Raw genomic sequence first — 19,808 nt, forward strand, 5'->3', positions numbered from 1 at the left:
GGCTGTTTCAAAGTAATTACAAATTTTAACTTTAAAATAAATGAACAAAATATATAGTCTAATACAAATTTCCACAAGGTAAATATCAAGGGAATAGCTTATTTAGAATGACTTTAAAATATAAAAGGAATCTTGTAGAAACATATCAACAAACACATGTCCAACTTATTTTTGTTGTAATTCAAATGTAAAAGGATGGATATTGTATCGCTTGGCAGAATAAGAAGACTGAATGCAAACTTCGCAGTCCTGAGACCTGTAGGAGATTGTCAAATGTTGGTAATTTCTTCTTTTTGTATTTTGTCTGGCGAGGAAGAACCACCGACTGAAAGGCAATTTGTTCCTACATGCCAAGACATTATGAACATGGATACTATTGTCTTGGCACTGCTCATGCCAACTGTTTTCAATGTATGGTGTCTAATGTATGTATCAGCTGCCTACATTGTGTATTTACAAATCTGCATATTACAAGTCAAGTCACACTTTAAATCTTTATCCTTGAATAGTCTGTTTAGCTGCCTTATGTATTACTTGTTTCTCCTGTTCTGATTTACATACTGTTTGTTTTATTGTTACAGACAGACAGACAGACAGACAGACAGACAGACACATAGTTAAGTTTAGACAGATAATTATTATAATCAAATAGTTAAAACTTAGATACTTGGCTAACATTTACAGTGATTTGATTAATATAATTGGCCCCTGTAAAAGAATCGACATTGATAGGAACTAATAGTTGTAGTTGGTGTAATTCTCCGTCTATCCTGTGGAGGGCGCTAGCACACTCGGAAACGTTTCGACAGGTAGAAGAAGAAGAAAGAGAAACCATTAGGATTCACCCTCATTGCATTGGTTTGTTGTGTCTGTCAGCTAACTGAAAACTATTTTAATCGCCAATATTGAAGTGTATGTGTCCCACGAGTAGCGGACAATGTCTACCCGGGCTCTGCGAAGACTCAAGGGGAAACAGCGGGGTCAGGAGGCCCTGGATCTGGGAGATCTAACTTTGGCTGAGAGCCCGGAGGAGCAAGCTGCGGCCGAAGAGGAGCAGCTGGACTCGGCTAATGTTTCTCCCCTGTCTGAAAGGAAAGGCAGTGGCCGAAAAGCAAAGAAAAACAAGGCTCAGAAAAACTTCAGCAACATTTATGAATTGGTAAGGTGACGGTGTAATTCCGCAGCGTGGGTGTTTCTTGTAACATAACATGAGTTTGTGTTTCCTCCAAGCAAATGTGAATGTTAGAGCTCACTGTTGATAGACCTTGCTAACACATGCTAACCGTGTGGCGTTAGCTCGTCTTATTTAACCAAACTCACAGCTGTATTCAATTGTAGTTTAAGGTTAGCTAACAGTTTGTCTGTCACACTAGAAAATGATTGGGATTGGTCTATTTCACCTTCCTGAACACTGACAACAAAGCTAACATTAGACTTTAATTTGCGCCTGATGCAACTTACCCCTACAGTTACAGTGTTTGTTTACTTTGTGGTAAAGTATTTATCTATTCATTGTTGATCAAACAGATGTGGATGTGAATGTTCACAGCTATTAAAGCAGATAATAAAGTTGATAGTGGATTCATACTGGCCTTGCCTTTTAATAAAGATTGAAGAAGAATGTAGCTCACTTTATATAAAGTGAGCTACACCAACCACAATATTGGTCTACACTTACTTTTTATTCACGCCACAAACGATCCACAAGCTATAGTTCACAACAGAGAGTATTTCAACCATGGAAATATTTAAGGAACATATGTTGTTGTCTTGATGTTGGAGGCTTTTTTCTATCTAGATATGGGGTTTTTACTCATGTTTAGCACTGCATTATTTAACACTTGCTTGCCAATTTCACATTTTTACTAGATTGGTGATGCAGACAATGAGGCAGAGAAAATCTCACCTGATGAAGAGGCAGAGAAACCAGATGGAAATAAAACAAGTGGCCTGGCGAATGATGATAACAGAGACACTGAGAAACCGGAGCAGAAGCAAGAGGAAGGATCTACAAAGGTAAATATAAAGCCATGTGTCTTTTTGTGTTCCTCTGATTTGACCTAAATGTTCTGCTGATCTAAGTGTACATCTTTGCATATATTAAGCTGTCACCTCTCTTTTCTTTCTTCAGTCTTCATCTTCTGGAGATAGAGTTAAAAAGAAGAAGAAAAAGAAGAAGACAAAAGTGACGTCAGACGATGGGCAGGTAAATGTGTTGAGAAGGGAATCTTTATCTGCTCTGGCATGACAGTTGTAAAACTATAATATAATGAGTCATATGTACTCTTTAATTATTCATATTCAAAAGTATCTTACAAACACTCTTCAGAGCTAGAAAGAAGTACTGCACACACAATGCACTAAATTGTTGACTTTTAGGCTAAAAGCAAACAATTAAATGTGGTTTATTCACTGTGGGTTTTTTTAATGACTTCCAGGAGGCTGTACCAGATGATAACATTGATTTACTGCTGGAGAACCTGGAGCAGTCCAATGGTCTGAGTTTGCAAAATGAGGATTGTGGAGGCTCTGACAGAAGATCAGTGTTACATGTGGAGCACAGGTGAGGCGATACCTTTCTTTAACTTCCCAGACTTGACTTGGTGGTGAAGTATTTATTTATTATTATTTTATTTGTACATCTACATGCACACAAGACTCTGGGTTCTAGTTTACTATATTATTCAAATAGTTATTGTGTTAAATAAATTTAGGCTTCAAAATAACACACTTATACATATGTTTATTGGAGTAGTAATGCTGAAACAGCTCTTGACTTGACAGCTGAATTGACTTGATCAGTGGCTGACTGAGTAGCATCGTTTACATTCATACATTTCTGTGATTCATAATTCACTCCATGTGGTGGCGCTTGGCTTACACAGGAAGAGCAAACTATCTGGAGGCTGTCCATCTCAGGGGATACTGTACATTGCAGTGAATCAACACTGGTTAAAGCTTTTTTTTTTTTTAACATGTTGCACATCTGGCCACACAACCATCAATGTCGAACCAAGTCATTTCAATTAGCTGATAAATGCATCTCTGTTGGTAGCAAAGCATGTAATGTCATGAAGGCTGCTGTCTTCAGAGATGCAACCATGCAGATTGTTATGAATTGGTGCTATATAAATAAAATGGAAAACAATATCAGAATCATGCTTTGATTAGTTTCATTTGTGTTGTAGAATCTTGTCCTGGCCCACATTGTCGCCTGTCAAGAGTTGAATGTTATTTTTTCCCTTTCAATTCATTAGGAATCTCAACCCAGAGACGGAGCTGAAACGATATTTTGGGGCTCGAGCTGTTCAAGGGGACCAAAGGTAAAAAGAAAAGGAAAATATTTGCAACCTGGTTTGGAAGTGGCCTACACCCTCAATATACAGTGGCAAGAAAAAGTATGTGAACCTTTTGGAATTTCATGGTTATCTGAATAAATTTGTCATAAAATGTGATCTGATCTTCATCTAAGTCAAGGATATTGACAAACATAATGCGTCTAAAAATAATAACACAAAAAAAATTCTGATCTTTCATGTCTTTATTGAACACTCATTCAACATTCAAAATGTAAGTGAACCCTTAGAATTAATAACTGGTTGACCCCCCCTTTGGCAGCAATAACCTCAACCAGGCGCTTCCTGTAGCTGTGGATCAGACCTGCACATCGTTGAGGAGGAATTTTAGCCCATTCTTCCTGGCAGAACTGCTTTAGCTCTGTCATATTCTGTGGACGTCTCATGTGTATGGCCCTCTTCAAGTCAATCCATAGCATCTCTATTGGGTTGAGGTCTGGGCTCTGACTTGGCCACTCCAAAAGGAGGATTTTGTTTTTCTGAAGCCATTCTGTTGTGGACTTGCTCCGGTGTTTTGGGTCGTTGTCCTGTTTCATCACCCACCTTCTATACAGTTTCAGCTGATGTACAGACATTCTCACATTATCCTGAAGAATTGTCTGATATAATTGGGAATTCATCTTCCCCTCAATGATTCCACACTGGCCAGGCCCTGATGCAGCAAAGCAGGCCCAAATCATGAGGTTTCCTCCACCATACTTTACGGTTGGGATGATGTTTTCATGATGATATGCCGTGCCCTTTCTACGCCAGATGTAGTGCTGTGTGTTTTTTCCAAATAGTTAAATCTTAGTTTCATCAGTCCACAAAACATTTTGCCAATACCGCTGTGGAGTGTCAATGTGCTCTTTTGCAAACTTCAGGCGTGCAGCAATGTTCTTTTTAGTAATCAGTGGCTTCCTTCGTGGTGTCCTGCCGTGGATACCCTGCTTGTTCAGTGTTTTACGTATTGTAGACTCATGAACAGAGATGTTAGCAAGTTCCAATGATGCCTTCAAATCTTTGGCTGTCATTCGGGGTTGTTTCTTTACCTCATTGATGAGTCTTCGTTGTGCTCTTGGTGTCATTTTGACTGGGCGCCCACTTCTTGGTAGAGTAGCAACAGTCCCAAAGTGTCTCCATTTGTAGATTGTTTGCCTAACTGTTGACTGGTGAATTTCTAAAGTGTGAGGTATGGCTCACATAAGCATGTTCTTCTTGTGCAGCGCAAACTCCAAACATTTGAGGGGTTTTTATGAGTCAATGTAGCTGTAGTCCACACCTCCAAACTTATTATCTTAACGAGACTCCAGGTGTGCTAAAACCTGACTTCAGTTAGCTTTTTTGAGGTCATTAACTCCAGGGTTCACATACTTTTTCCACAAGCACTATGAGGTTTTTTTGGTTGTTCTCAATAAAGACATGAAAGATCAAAAAAATATTATTTTAGACACATTTTATTTGTCAATACCCTTGACTTGGATGAGGATCAGATGACATTTTATGACAAATTTATTCAGAAAACCATAAAATTCCAAAAGGTTCACATACTTTTTCTTGCCACTGTATGTAGATTATATCCGTGTGCTCATTTCCCTTTTTTCCCCTGTTTTCTTTTGACAGACCTCGTCAGAGAAACCGACAGTTTCACCGTAGCACCTGGATGACCAGTCCCAAGGACAGCTGGCCCCGCTTTAGCCGCCCAGGTAGGCTTTTCCTTTCAGTCATCTGAATTATAAAAAAAGACAAATAAAACTTAGTCTTGATAATAAAAATATCTTCAAAGTAAGTCGAAATTATGAGATAATAAGTCGAAATTATGAGATAAAAAGTCATAATTATGAGAAAAGAAGTGCGCATGCGCCTCAATGGCAGTTGGCAATATATTCCCAGATTCGGACTTGCCGCATTAATAACTCATAATCGGGACATTTTTAAAACAACATTTTTTTTTTTAAATGTATAATTTCAAATAAGCAATCTGGCAATTTTAATGACTGTCCTTTGTTTATATTCCAAGCGCTTGCACAAATAGTAGTTTAATGCAGTTAAAAATGGGCGTCATGGTGGCCCAGTGGTCGAAGATTTATATGCAAAAACAGACGCACAAAATTGTAATTATGACAATTTCAGATTCTATCTCTTTTCAGACCACTTTCCATCTAACTATCTATATGGGCTTATTTATTTAAGGATATTAAGTTATTATATTAGAGTCTTAGTTTAAACCATCGTACAGCAAATTATAGCAATTTAGAGGTCTTTATTTGTTCTGTTTTTATTATACATAATTAAAATTGACAAGTACATAAACAGCCCACAGCACTTTTAGATAGTTATGCACCTTGTAGTCTGAAGGAAGCACAACCAACGATTGATTAGTGGTGAGAGTCTTGAACTACCTTAGTAGCAATATATATTCTTATATTTAGCCAGCATAAAATCGTCTGAATGTTGTTTTTGTAATACTGACGTCATCAGAAAGACTGCCTCATTGTGTTCATACTGAAAGTCACCTTTGATGCATTGTGTAATCTTTCCTTTCATGCCATGGTTAAATTTGATTATTTTTCCCACAAATGTTTGTAGCTATTAAAGTGACAAACCCTGCCCTTTCAGTACGCGTAGTACATCCTCGGCTTTCTATAAGGATAGCAGATAAAAATTTGGGGGGCCTCTAGAACATTCTAAGACAACTATTTAATCATAAACTCTGATATTAATTAATTAATTAATCTTGAACAACTGACCAGCAGTTTTCTTCTTTAAGAAGCCCGTCAGAGTCTGTTGATTTCCACTACACTGAAATTTCCTTTTGGTTGGTATCTCTCCTCTCCCTTTTCTTCTCTATTGATATGAGAAAAGACAAAATGATATATAAAGATATAATTTAAGAATGAACATTCACTTTGTTACACACAAAGCAGAAGAAAATGACTCACAGGTTACAGGATGACCATTAATGTAAACTAATAAAGTGTGGCAAAATATATATACTTTAGCATATAAATTACAGGCAGTTTACATCACACCATATTTTATTTTTAAAGCATAATTTAGGGCATCTGACATTAGTTACATATAATAATATATATATAAGGCTGAAACGTTGCCTAAATTTTTCTCAAATGACAGGCCTGTTACTTGTTGTTGTTGTTTGCAATGCATCTTAGAGACGGCTCTGTTGTAAAAACTGCAGTGTAAATAAAGTCATTAATTAGCTAATTCATTAAGCTCATAAACGTCTGTGTGGTGTGTGTATGGGAAATGCAGCGCTTTTGGTGGACTTTTTGATGCTTAGTGCTCAATCGTCAAGTTGCTGGCTACAGCGTTTTGCGAGGTATCCCATTTTGTGCAATCAATGCAACTCTTAATGCGTTTCGTCATCATTTTATTTGTCTCCGCTCTCTACTCGGCTGGACAAACCCCCTCAGCTGAGCATGTACCCACACACACACACACACACACACACACACACACACACACACACACACAAACTCACATTCATGTAGAGCATGAGTAGTTGGCTGTTTGGCAGGCAGCCGGTGCTTATGAACAGCTCTGTACATACTTCAGATATTTGCTCACTTTGACAATTATGCAGGAATAGTCCTTTATAATAAGGTTGAGGCCCAAACTATGCAATATGGAAGTTACCACTCATAACATCACCGCTAAAATCTAGGATTTCTTGCGTTAGGGTCTCTCTGTGATTAATACTGTTGTTTTTTTCTGTTGACCATGATTTACAGTTATTTTAGTACAGACAGTGTAGACACAAAATTCAAACAGCAAACAAATAATCATGGGCAGCAAAAGCTTCAATAAATCATGTTTTTTATTTATTTATAATAAGTAGGCAATCATTTTATTAATTTTAAAAGTAATGTTAAAGTGCAAGTAAACAAAGTTACAGCTGGAATCATTAGTTTTGTGATTATAACTTTTTTATGTTAATAAAACACTTTTGCACTTTTGCTGGGCTCATCTCATCATGTACTCTTGATTATTCAATTCTATTAGTGTTTAATATTAAATGTATTCAATTATATATATATATATATTCATATTTAATATAAATATAATGATTTAATATATCTTCACTTTGCATCAGCCTGTGGTGTCATGTGGTGTTGTTCTTAAATCTGCTTAACATCTCTACAGGAATCTCGATGACCTTACTGCAGTCAAAAGATGGCATTCAGTACTTCACCTTTGAGCACAGTCGGGACTACCAGCAAGTACAGTTCAAGTTCCTGGATGCTGTCGAGTCCATGGATCCCAACAACATTGTGGTAAAAAGAAGTTAATCTCTGCTGTGCACTTCAATTTCTCATATCAGGCATCCTCAGTACTGATGTTTTCATGGATCCATAAAATTAGTGTTATCCTGAATGGGCATGAAATTACACTGTGGAAGCATCATCAGTATAAACAATGGACAGATGCAATTAAAATATCCTCGTTCATAAACATACAACTTTATTACATTTTCTTCTGTTCTTCTGACTTAATGTCTTTGTCCATCTCATCTTTTTCTCCCCAGGCCCTGCTACAGCTTAACCCCTACCACATTGATTCCTTGCTGCAGCTCTCTGATGTCTGCCGCATACAGGAGGATCAGGAGATGGCCAGGGACCTCATAGGTGAGAATTATAGGCTCCTTCCATTAATTATATAAAAGATAAAGTCTTTTTATTGTCATTTTCACAGTATATACAGCATTTACAGCATTTTACATACATGAAAATAAACTTGTCCCCTGCATTTGACCCATCCTATATACATATAAATTCTAAATCAAAGACAAGACTATAAATGAGTTTAGGGCCCAGCAATGACCCAGGTATCAAATTAATAAGCAGTGTTTTAGAGTCATACCCAGGGATCCACTATGTTTGACCAGAATCATTTGTAAGTCCAACAGATTAATGTAACTTAAAATTTAAAAAAAAACAGTATTATTTGTTCCATTGAGTGTGTAATGATTTCTTCCTATATTTTTAAGCTGTTATCAAGTATTAACCCAGAAGTTATTGGTCTGCGTTGAATGCTAAATGAGTTTTTTCTTGCATAAACAGAGCCTGCTTACTACAAACGCACCTTCTGTTCTAATTTTGTACTTTTTTTGACACCAGATTTTTGCAGAAACATGAACTGTTGTCATTATAACTACCAGGGGACGTGCTGTACATTTGTCATTTTTAATTTATCTCTTAATTTCTCCCAACAAGGATACTCTTTCATTAAGGGCATGACAAATCATTCCCTTTGCCCTTACAATTTAAAAAAAAGTATTTTTCTGTTACAACAGTTATTCCTGTTATAAATGCATTTTGACCATATCAATGTTTTTATTGCACTACATGGTATCATACAAAATCAAGTACCAAACATTTCCATTTTTATCCTGTTTTTTTTCTTGTCGGTGGGTAAGCAATACCACAATGGCAAACACTTCCCTCTAGCAATAATGATCAAAGTTCTCAGGTGCCGGTTATGTGAACTCTTTAAAGATTCTTGTGAAGCGACATTCTTACAATTATCTGAAAAATATTCTGACATTATCTGAAAAATAGATAAAAATAAATAAAAATGTCTCACTTACAGTCTTTACTTGTTAGAACTATTCAAAATATTGATATAAGATGCCAAAGATGCTGCTTACTAATTTTTGTCAGATTATCAAGCGAAATAATTGTGGTTATTTTTGTGCTGAGTGTCAGTGTGATTTTGTAGATTTCAAATCAACAAAACAGCCATTGTTTGAAAAAAAAAAATCAAAGTTCATGGTCCATGAAAAGCACAATACTAGGTTTATTATCACGGGCCCTCCCCTTGACCGGATAGCTAAAATAGTTTATGTAGAAGAAGGCCAGAGGGATCATTCAACAAAGGGCATTTGTCTTATACCCTGGCTAATTTAATAACATCGGATGAACTTTAACATAAGGCAGAGAAATAAAGACAGTGGTTTTCAGTTTGGGTGTTTTTGAAAGCCCTGCTGGTGAAGTGACCTGTAAAAAGAACATAACTGGCACAACCCTGTGTTTAGTAGTGCTTTCTTTATACTGTGACATACCCAGCTTGCTGATACTTCTGTGAAAATGTATAAATTCCCTTTTTGTTTTTTTCAGAGAGGGCCTTGTACAGCTTTGAGTGCGCTTTTCACCCTTTATTCAGTCTGACCTCAGGTACTTGCAGACTTGATTATCTGAGACCAGAGAACAGGTTGGTTTTTCCCTATTTTTTTGCTTTTGTCAGACATGTTGCTTTTGTGAGGCTGGGTCCCCCCAGATTATTATTTGTAACTTAATGGACCAGTGTGTGGGATTAAGTGGCATTTAGTGGCGAGGTTGTTTATTGCAATGGTTTGAATATAGCTAAGCCTTCCTAACGTGTAGGAGAAACTATGGTAGCCCTATCTAGAGTCAGTTCTTGGTTTGTACATTCTGGGCTTCTGTAGAAATATGGGAGCCTCTGTGGAAGAGGACCCGCTGTAGATAAAAGCAGTTCATTCTAATATAACAAAAACACAACAGTTCCTATTTTCAGATGATTTGACACTTATGAAAACATACGAATGAATATTATATTCCATTTCGGCCAATACATTCTCCGAAGTGTTACACACTGGACCGTTAATTTGAGTTTACAGGACTCAACAATTCAATGATTCAATTATCTCTGTTTGCAGGGCATTTTATTTGGCTCTTTATAAACACATGATGTTCCTGGAGAAGAGAGGATGCCCACGGACGGCTTTGGAGTACTGCAAACTGATCCTGAGGTACGAGGGGAAAAGCTCAAGCAGCGGGAAAAGATAAGATACACTACTCACAAAAAGTTAGGGATATTTGGCTTTCGGGTGAAATTTCAGAATGTACATAAAATGCACTATAACCTTTCCAGGTGATCTTAAGTTGACCTTCTACTTAAATGCCCTACTTTCATGATATAATATCACTGTAGCATCAACTTTTTACATTTTCCATAAATTTCACCCGAAGTGGAATATCCCTAACTTTTTGTGAGTAGTGTATATTGAGTTAAAGGGAAAATGTAAAATGAGAGAGATAAGGATGCAAGCTTCTCAATTTAAATGCTGCCCAATAACTTAACTTTTACCTCAGTTACAGTCATTATGGCCACGGCCTCTTTATGACTAACTTGTCTACTTTGTTTCCAATTATCTCTGACCCTCTCTATTTCTACAAAGAGAAGGAAGGTGGCAGTTTAGACATCTCATAGGAAAGAATTGCATATGATCACATGGCTTGTCAGCTAAACAAAAAGAACTCTTATTTCCTTGAATAAAATAATCACCAACAGCAGTCATCAGACTTGGGAGATAGTCTTCAAAGAAACTTAACTCAGCTATTTGGTTTGTGTTCTGCCAGTGGTAATCCTGTTCAGGAACAGAGGGTAGTCAAGTAACAATTTGGCTGTTGTAGGTTATGGTTATATCACCTTTTATCTGTGCAGAGTGATGATGTACACCTTAAACTTATTTCAAGGTGAAAAACTATTGAGTATGTGTTTCAGGCATACACATCCCCAATGTGTGCTGTTTTATTGATGATGAAGTTGTTGTTTTTTTTATTAAACTTTATAACACTGACATAGTGAAACACATGTTAATATAAATAAATATAAATTGCTAATAAAAACCACAAAACAGTCACTGTAAGTGTTTTAAACCTCATTACATAACATAAAACCTCCTGTATCATGCTTGTACAGACACTACTTATGTAAGGCTTTATGCACACTTTGAGGGCTATTCCCATGCACTGCAGCCATCAGTCTGCCATAGCTTTAGTTTTACAGCCTATCCATATAATGGTCAATGCTTATCTATAATTTTCATCTAACTCTGGCTTCCTGACAGCTATGTTCTGGTCCTTTTGTAAAGCAGCAGTATGGGAATAAAAGCTGACAGCTGTCCTCCTCCAACCAGCACTTATTAAATCACAGTTAACTTAAAATGCCAACGTGATTGATAACATAATCTTAAAATGCACTCTTTGAACCCGCATATAATATGATTAACACTGAAATCCACTGTTTTAGAGAAAAGAAACAATCGTATTTTTATTCGCCTGTTGTGTTTTTTCGAGCAATAACTGACAAAATCATTATTAATTCACTTATTTCGTTGTCAGTTGCGAAAGACACCATGGTTACTTAAAGGACCAGTGTGTAGGATTTAGTGGCTTCTAACGGTGTAGTTGTAGAATGCAACTCCCGCACTTCACCCTCCCCTTTCAAACACACACACAAAAGTGGGAATATTTGAATTTAAGCTAAATCTCAGCTATAACCAGCAGTGTGTTTCATGGACAGAACAGCAGTGACCAAGATTTTCTGGAGTGTGGGATGAGACTCTTAATTGAACTTGGATTCAGATATTTGGTTGGTCTGTGTTTTGGTGCTTGTAGTAATCATTTGCTTGTGGTCTCTTTTCAGTTTGGACCCAGACTCTGACCCACTTTGCATGCTCCTGCTCATTGATTTCCTGACGCTGCGTTCCAGAGAGTACCAGTCTCTCCTCCAGTTATATCAGGACTGGGAGGTAAAGTGTGCTACCATTTGCAGACAGGGTCCAAAATGAACTTTTTTGGCTAAACTGAGAAAGTTTAGCAGTCAAGCAGTCAGCTGCATCATGCAATATTTGACTAAAAACAGTAATTAAAAGTAGAACGTTTTGAGCTTTATATTAGTCTCAGCCAGTGCATCTAAAAACACATCAATGTAAACCTGTGAATGCACTGTTATTCCAAATTATTTACCGGCCACCGGTGACCCCACTTTATTTTTAATTTTGCTTCATTGGTTGCTTGGCTTGTGTTAATTTTGGACCCTCTGTCTGTGTGTGTTTGTTTGTGTTTGTGTGTGTGTGTGTGTGTGTTAGTGTTCCAGTGTTACCTTTTCAGTGAGATACAGTAATGGTTTGTTTACGTTTCAGGTGCACAGGAATCTGTCCCAGCTGCCAAATTTTGCATTCTCCACTGCACTTTGCCATTTCCATCTCAGTCAGCAGGAAGATATGGATCCTGAAGAAAGTAACAAAGAAAGACACAAAGCTGACCTGATGCTGCAAGACTCTCTCATCATGTTCCCTGGAGGTTTGAAATGAACCACTACCATTATATAAATATTTAGACATGATCGCTTCAGTCAGTATAGTAAGTATCACTTGCCATTCACATCAAAGAAGTTGTACATGTGTATTTTCACATATATTTTGCTGTAAATGTGTTTTCTGCAGTCTTGATGCCTCTACTGGATCTGTGTACTGTGCAGCCAGATTCCACAGTCACTGCACATGCCTTCTTTGGCCCAAAGAGTCAGATAGGGTAATGTATTCTCCATTTGTGGAGTGTTGCAAATCCAGCAATTACCTCCATGAAATGTAACTGTGATATTAATATAGCATGGTTTAATTTATACTGTATTGCCATTTATTATAACTAATACATTATATTATTGTCTATTGTATTGTTTTTTTCCTCTTCCCACTTTGAAATTTCATCCTGCTTTATGTCTCTAGGCAGCCCCCAGCCCTGGCTGAACTTACTTCACTGTATGTGGGGAGGACTTGCAGCCTGTGGAGGGAGGCAGCAGTAATGCTGTGGCTGGAAGAGTCTGTGAAAGAGGTGCTTCGTCGAGTTGATGCCAAAGACCCTCAGGTGGAGGACTGCCAAAATAAGTAAGATATCAATAGTTACTCTGCTGCCTACATTTCTGTGCAGTTATGCTCCATATGTTAGCATTTATTCTTCGCTCTGTTTTAGGAGAAAGCAGAGGTATCAGAGTGCACCAAGGAACATCCATCGCCACGTTCTCCTCTCTGAAATCAAAGAAGCCACATCAAGCCTGCCTCTAGTGAGAAACAACCACACTTTAACACAATTCACTGTATTCAGTCCTCAATCCACTCCCCAATAGACACTAAGGGTGAGAGGTAAAATCAGTAGGATCAGAATTCAAATATGCTATCCAAATTTTAAGTATGTTCACAAGCAAGGAAAGAATTTATAATCACACTACAAGAAACATGTGGTCTCTCGATCCCCGAGGTCCCAGTCTGAGATGGTCTTTATCTGCATGCGCCAATGCTCTCTGATTTATAACTCAGATTTTACACTACCAGTCTGTGGATCAAATTTGAGATTACACATGCCCATATTTAATTTCCCATAGATGTAACCATATATAGCTTTTTGGTTTTTTTATGAATTCATTTATACCATTAACACAAAGCCAACAAACAAAAATACAACAAAGCATTTGATGTATCAAACTGTTCAATCCAATATGGAAAAAGACATGTTTTCTCTGATAAATTTGTTGTGTTTTTTCTTTCTGAATCATAATTATGGTCACCCAAGGCAACACAACAAAAGGAACACCAAGAAGAAGTGTAACAATATATTACCAATGTACAACCAGTGGTAACTCACAGACTTTCAGATTATCCTATAATCTGTGTTTACAAGTGTACGTATGATTGTTGGGACAACAAAGCTAGAGAAACTTGGCCCGATAAATTGTTTCCACATCTGGCTTTAAAGTATCAATATAATGCTGATCACCTCTGGAGTGTTCCTGTATCTCTGAACTGCATCCCTGAGGAAACGACGCTAATCCTGTTCATTTGTTTGACATCTTTAGGAGGTGACCAGTCAGCCTGTGATGGGCTTTGACCCTCTGCCTCCACTGGACTCAGTGATGTCGTATACCCGACCAGAGAGGTATTGGAGGACCCACATACCTGTGCACAAACCACCAGGCTTTGTCAATTTGCATTTACACTTTAATGAGACTTCTGTGTGTGTGTGTGTGTGTTTGTGTCTGCATATAGGCAGCATGTTGGTGCATCCAATGAGAGCACGTTGTCACTGTTTTTCCGGTCGTTGCTGCCAAACTTCAACCTTCAGGTGAGTTGGATCAGGCAAGTTAGGTCCAGTAGGAAATAGGTCTTGAATAATGATTAGGGTTTGTATGTGGGGAAAACAGAGTTATGAGTTCGTTTTATGGAAGGATTTACATTATGGTTGTCTTCCAGGAATTAAAAAAATTAAATCCAACTGTTTTAAACACTCAAATGGCAATTGCAACCTAAAATTAAATTCACATGTTTTTTTTTATGCTGTACATCTCGGTTATAATTTGTGAATTTGAGTCCCTCCTCAATCTGAAGAATGAACTGTAGGCATTCTGTCGTCTGAGGACACATCCTGCTGCTGTAGGTGTTAAATAAAAAACTTCCTATAAAACTAACAAAGAACCCAAAGTGTGGATGTTGGAAAATCATGTGATCAACAGTCCCACATTCAAATCAAGCTCATTTGTAACAAATTGTGTAAACTCACAGAGCCTGTGAATAATTCACTACGAACTGACCTAAAATCATAAATTATCCTCTTAATGCTCTGATCTATTTTATTGAGTTTACTTTCCAAAATCAAAAACAAGCGCAATGTAAATTGTGTTTAATATTGTGTTTTCTATTTAACGAGTATTAAAATAACACACAGATACACCCATTTAGTGGCCTGAACCTCCAGGGCTGGTGGAAGCGTCTGAACTGGTAAAAGAAAGAAGAAATCTGGGAAACCATCTGAACAAAATCCTTAACTGATGGAATATTTCCTCTAAACACCCATGGCTACCCTAAGGGGATGACAACTGAAAAATATCAAAGAAAGCATATGACCTTGTTACAGTTAACAGTCTGTCCACCATTTCCCGGTATGTCAACTTCATGAATGTTGTTACTGTTTTGTTCTTTGGTGTTTGTGGCCTTGCCTTTGCAGTCTCTTTCCTAATAGTCAAGTTTGTTGATATATAATTTATATTATAATTCATTTTACATTTTCATGCCACTCTTGAATGTTAGCTGTATTTAGAGGAACAAAATATTTGGAATGTTAGTGGAGTGTTAGTTGAACACTATTTACATTTATTTAATCATTGATCAAACCGTTCATTCCGACAATAGCTGGCCCTCATTTTGATGTCTGAATTGGTCTGAATTCTTTGACTTCCAAAACCATGCACCTGCTGCCTATATTCTATTCAAAGAAAAATTGAGTGCAGAAGACTGGCATAAGAATCTGTGGCTTCTGATGTCTACTCTCACAGACTCTTGACTCTTTGTACAGTGCTTTGTGTTTGAGTGTTTGATGTGAAAGAAAGAAGTGGATAATTTAAGCTCTTTTTCTCAAAGAAGTGGATGTTAATCTAAAGCTGTCTAGCATTTTTTTTATTTTTAATAGCAGAAATTCACTCTATTAACCAATTAGTTATGTTACATAAATCAAACTGCCATGTAATCCTTAGTGCATATTGTCCTCAGCAACAAATGAGTGTTTGCTCTTACCGCTCATTTACTCCACATTATTTGCCTACCCCTTGTTCACTCAGAATGGACTTTAGTTTGGCCGAGACCATATGGCGACAAACACATTTTGATGTAGGACAGCGAGATCTAGAATTGTCATTTTCAGTCTAATGGAACCTCATATGTTCATTTAACGTACATACATTATGGCCAGTTAACACTTTATGGAACGTTTTGCAGTGTACAGGACAGTCCCACATACTGTTAACCCACTTGTGGCCTTTTTATGTAAACATTTCAACTCAGAGCTGCTCAGCTCAGTAGACAGCACTGCAGTAGCACCATACATAACCATAGTTGTTGTTGGCTGACCACAGTTGTATATTAATAAGGTTTATATACTCTGTATTTCAACCTGAATGATCCAGTCTTTTGGGAAAATATATATTTTTTGAATGTGTGTCAATAATGTGTGTATAATTTGGAATTTTCTGATCCCCTAGTAGTAGCAACAAAAAAGGCACTGTCCCACACAGCAATGTGCATCATATTGGCGTTTTCTAGGGGTATTAGAGGAACGGGCTGAAAGCAACAAATCCGTTTCCACTGGGTTTGTTTTATTTTCTACAAACAAAAACTTGCCATCAGAATAATGTGAAAGATTCCTGTAACATCATAACAGTCTGTAAATGGCCCATAATGTGTACTGAATAATGTAAAGGCTTAAATGCTACTTAGTGCTGGATTTTATTGTTGCTAGAACGAGTCTGGTTTATGTCCAAATTTTAAGACCGCGTCTTCAACATAAAACAATGTGTACCCAGGTGATCATAAATGTTACGTAACGTTTGTGTATGCATATTTCTCTGTTTTTGTATACAGAGACTTTAATATGTGAAGTTACAGAGTTTAGTTTCTCATTGTTGGTCTTTTAGTCCACTGCCAGTGTGCACTACAGCCACTTTAAGATACATATCAGGTACAGCCACACATTGAACATCTTGTGGGTCAGCTATACATGCTTAATGTTAACAGATGGGCCCAGGGCATGTTTCCATCAGGACAGTTATATCCATCCTGATCATGTTATCCACTTATGGAGAGGAAGAGATACAATATGGATAAAAGAAATATAGTTAAGAGTAAGTAAGATGTGCTGCCGAGTTCTTTTTCTTTTCTTCTTTACAGAAATAGAGTTACAAATCTGAAAACATATATAACACAACCCTAGATTACCCTGGTTGAGGGTGCATTGTTTTTTAAAAAATATAAGTTCATAATTTATAATAACAATAACAGTAAACTTAAAATATACAGGACTTTCAAAACAATTTTACAAAATGCTTTACATTGTTGAACCAGGAAAATCAGACAAAATAAAATGATAGGATGAATTGGAAATAAAATAGCTTATAAAAAAAAAAAAATAACAAGACAAATCAATTGCTTCCAGTGGGGTGAGATTGTTGAACTAGTGGTAACTATAGCAGGATTTTCTTAAAATACTCTTGACAAATGATAAAATATAAGAAATATAAGAAAAGATAAGATACAATGGACTAAGGTAGAAAGTACTTTGATTCCAGATATCTGTATACTGTCTCTTTTCTTGTTAAGGGTGGACTGAGGCAGGAGGATGACATGGAAGTGGCTCGAGCCGGTCAGGAGCTTAACCAGGAAGTGAATCGTCTAATGGTGGCGATGAGGGACATGCTGGCAAACATCAGGTTTCAAGAGCCGCCGAGAGAGGACAACCCCTACAGAGATGAGGAGGAATGGGACTGACTGAGGAGGAGGGAGACAGAGGTGGAATTTTCAAGTGTGAGGATGAAGAGGAATCAAATAGACAAATAAACTTAATAAATGTCATAACATTAAGAAAAATGAAAATATTTAATTGTGTTTATAATAATTAAAAGGAGATGGAGTGGGACAACTGAATAGTACTTCCTCCTGTGGTTTAGAGTTTTTAATGTTCACAAACACTGCTTTATGAAATAAGAACAAAGTTGAAACAGTCCTCATGTTGAGTGGATGTTCTGTATCATGGATTCAACGTTTGGCTTTGCAGCACTTGAATTTTTTTTTCTTTGCCACAGAATCAGACTTTTTATTCTTATTGAACAGCTCATATCACTTACATTAAAGTGCATCGTTGGAAAAGCAGTTCAACACATCAAAGCCCATTTTAACTTTCAGTATCTGTAAAAACTGTAGGCTAATTAATCATGTGTAACACGCTTGTTTTATCTGAACGTGGAATATTTCATGGTTAAATTGTGAGCCAGGCAATAGTTTTAAATCTGTTTGGTGTGTATTTGCTAATGGGATATCAATTCAATTGGGTGTTCATGTTGGGAATATTCAGCAAGTCATACCCCACCATTTAGATCTTTCATTTCTAGGAAACGGACTACTGAGATAAACCCACCCAAACAATTAGGAGAAATTTCGTAACATTTTTCAGAGAATCATTTCTGAAGGGACACTGTCACCATAATCATCTTGTAAAGAGTTAATCTGATGTAAAACAAAATATGTAGTAAAACACATCAATTAAAAAGTCAATATACACAAAGCTCTTCTGTGAATTACAGCTGTGTGTACCCACCCCTCAGCCTTCTGTGCTTTCCTACCAAATCGCTTGCTAAAAAGTTCCAAAACATGGCAACTGACTCCCAAGAAAGGAGGAAACAAACACATAAAATAATATGACTGATCTTCGTACTACAAACAGCACCACAAATAGCATTACAGTTTTTCAGAAAAGTTGCTTCAAATTCATTTCTGATGGGATCTTAGTGAGATCCTGTTAGGGCTGATTCTGTTGTGACTGCATTTGTTAATTTGTTTAGTCCTGTCTCCTGCTTATTTCATTGTTTACTAAATCCAAACTGTCACAATGCTGGGAAAAAAGAAAAATTTGCTGGTTAAATTGATATTTTTCTCACATTTGTCACATGGTCATTACAAAACTGCGGTCTGAGAATCTGGTCACATTTTTTGGGGCTTCTAGTTCATGTTTTTTTATTCTTGTGTAAATCATTACTGCAGGGTGTCTGCTGTTATCCTGTTTTCTTATGCTCTCTTCCTTCCGGCCCCTGTGTTTGGAACAGTTTCCCACATCTTAATTTGAGTTGGCTTTCCAATATTTGATTATTTTTGGCTTACTGATTTTTTCCAGTAGTCTGCTGCTCTTCATCAAGATATATTCAGTACAGTAGTATGGCAGATATTTTATGTTTTTCCTAAATTGACTTTAATATTTCCTTTGCACTCATGACCTCACTCAATATTGCTGATTCCCACTTGGAATCTGAAGCTGTAACTATACTTGTGGCAACACACCAACAATATATATCACTTGTAACCTACATCTCTTATGTTTCACCATTTCCCAGTCTCTCACTCTTGTGTTGCTGTTTTTTTGTCAGAATTAGATGCCGTCTTGGCCGAAGCCCTTACATCGTTTTCATCTGGCAGAAGCAAGAATCTGTCTCATGATGTGCTTATTTTGTCTTCCTATCAAACCCTTTACACAAAAAGATGTCACACAAGGATACCAGTTGGAGCTCTTTTAAAAAATAAAATAAAATCATGAATCTCTTTTGTGTATCTTTTTACTTTTTAGCCACAATTAGTGCTCCAGATTTTCGTTAAAGATAGAAAATATTCGACCTAAAGGCTTCCCAGGATATAAACTGTGGAGACACTGAACAAATCACCCTCTATACATACTGAAGCCATCCATACACTAACTCTGTTACTCAGTGAGCCGCATGATAACACAGTGTGATTGTGCTGCAAAGTCAAATGATGTCATTGTTCCCAGTTCACCTGGAGCTATGGTTAAGGCTGTTGAAACTTTTCATGTGATCAATCGGCAGTATAGAAAGGCTTTCATATCAGTGCCTCAGAAGGAGCTGTGTGAGGCTCAGAGGTCGTCTGATGTGACTCCAATGTTGCCACCACTGCTGCACAATTTGTTATAACTGCATAAATAATGAAAATCACAGTAGCCGAAAATCAGTAACAATAACTCTCACTTCTCCAAAAACTACTGCAAATTTGATTCGTTCACGTTCAAATGTGTGTAGGGCTGCAGTTTATGATGATTTTCAATC

General features: G+C 37.1%; 1 protein-coding gene across 2 annotated transcripts; it reads left to right on the plus strand.

The window, feature by feature from the left end:
• Positions 1 to 813: 813 nt before the first annotated feature.
• tcf25 (transcription factor 25 (basic helix-loop-helix)) lies at positions 814 to 19,290 on the plus strand. 2 transcript variants are annotated; one of them, XR_007881062.1, is made up of 19 exons: positions 814 to 1,159; positions 1,870 to 2,016; positions 2,132 to 2,206; positions 2,439 to 2,563; positions 3,258 to 3,323; positions 4,959 to 5,041; positions 7,500 to 7,630; positions 7,882 to 7,981; positions 9,473 to 9,566; positions 10,033 to 10,125; positions 11,805 to 11,910; positions 12,304 to 12,463; positions 12,607 to 12,694; positions 12,889 to 13,047; positions 13,133 to 13,223; positions 14,013 to 14,092; positions 14,203 to 14,278; positions 14,893 to 15,092; positions 17,302 to 17,441. XR_007881062.1 is itself a non-coding variant. In XM_051380476.1 (18 exons), exons 1-18 carry the CDS (start codon positions 938 to 940, stop codon positions 17,467 to 17,469), a joined length of 2,064 nt encoding a protein of 687 aa, XP_051236436.1. In that variant the 5' UTR covers positions 816 to 937; the 3' UTR covers positions 17,470 to 19,290. The 2 variants fall into 2 exon arrangements, 1 of the variants encoding a protein (XP_051236436.1); XM_051380476.1 differs by lacking the exon at positions 14,893 to 15,092 and having other exon boundaries at positions 816 to 1,159; positions 17,302 to 19,290.
• The last annotated feature ends 518 nt before the right edge of the window (positions 19,291 to 19,808 follow it).

The sequence above is a fragment of the Dicentrarchus labrax genome, unplaced genomic scaffold (assembly GCF_905237075.1).
Source record: "Dicentrarchus labrax unplaced genomic scaffold, dlabrax2021, whole genome shotgun sequence".
NCBI classification, from domain to species: Eukaryota; Metazoa; Chordata; class Actinopteri; family Moronidae; genus Dicentrarchus; species Dicentrarchus labrax.

Excerpts from the sequence above, each read along its gene's own strand:
- tcf25 (XM_051380476.1), top strand. The coding sequence starts at position 938 with ATGTCTACCCGGGCTCTGCGAAGACTCAAGGGGAAACAGCGGGGTCAG. Across the intron at positions 11,911-12,303 it reads AGTTATATCAGGACTGGGAG|GTGCACAGGAATCTGTCCCA; the intron begins GTAAAGTGTGCT and ends TTTACGTTTCAG. Across the intron at positions 12,464-12,606 it reads TCTCATCATGTTCCCTGGAG|TCTTGATGCCTCTACTGGAT; the intron begins GTTTGAAATGAA and ends TGTTTTCTGCAG.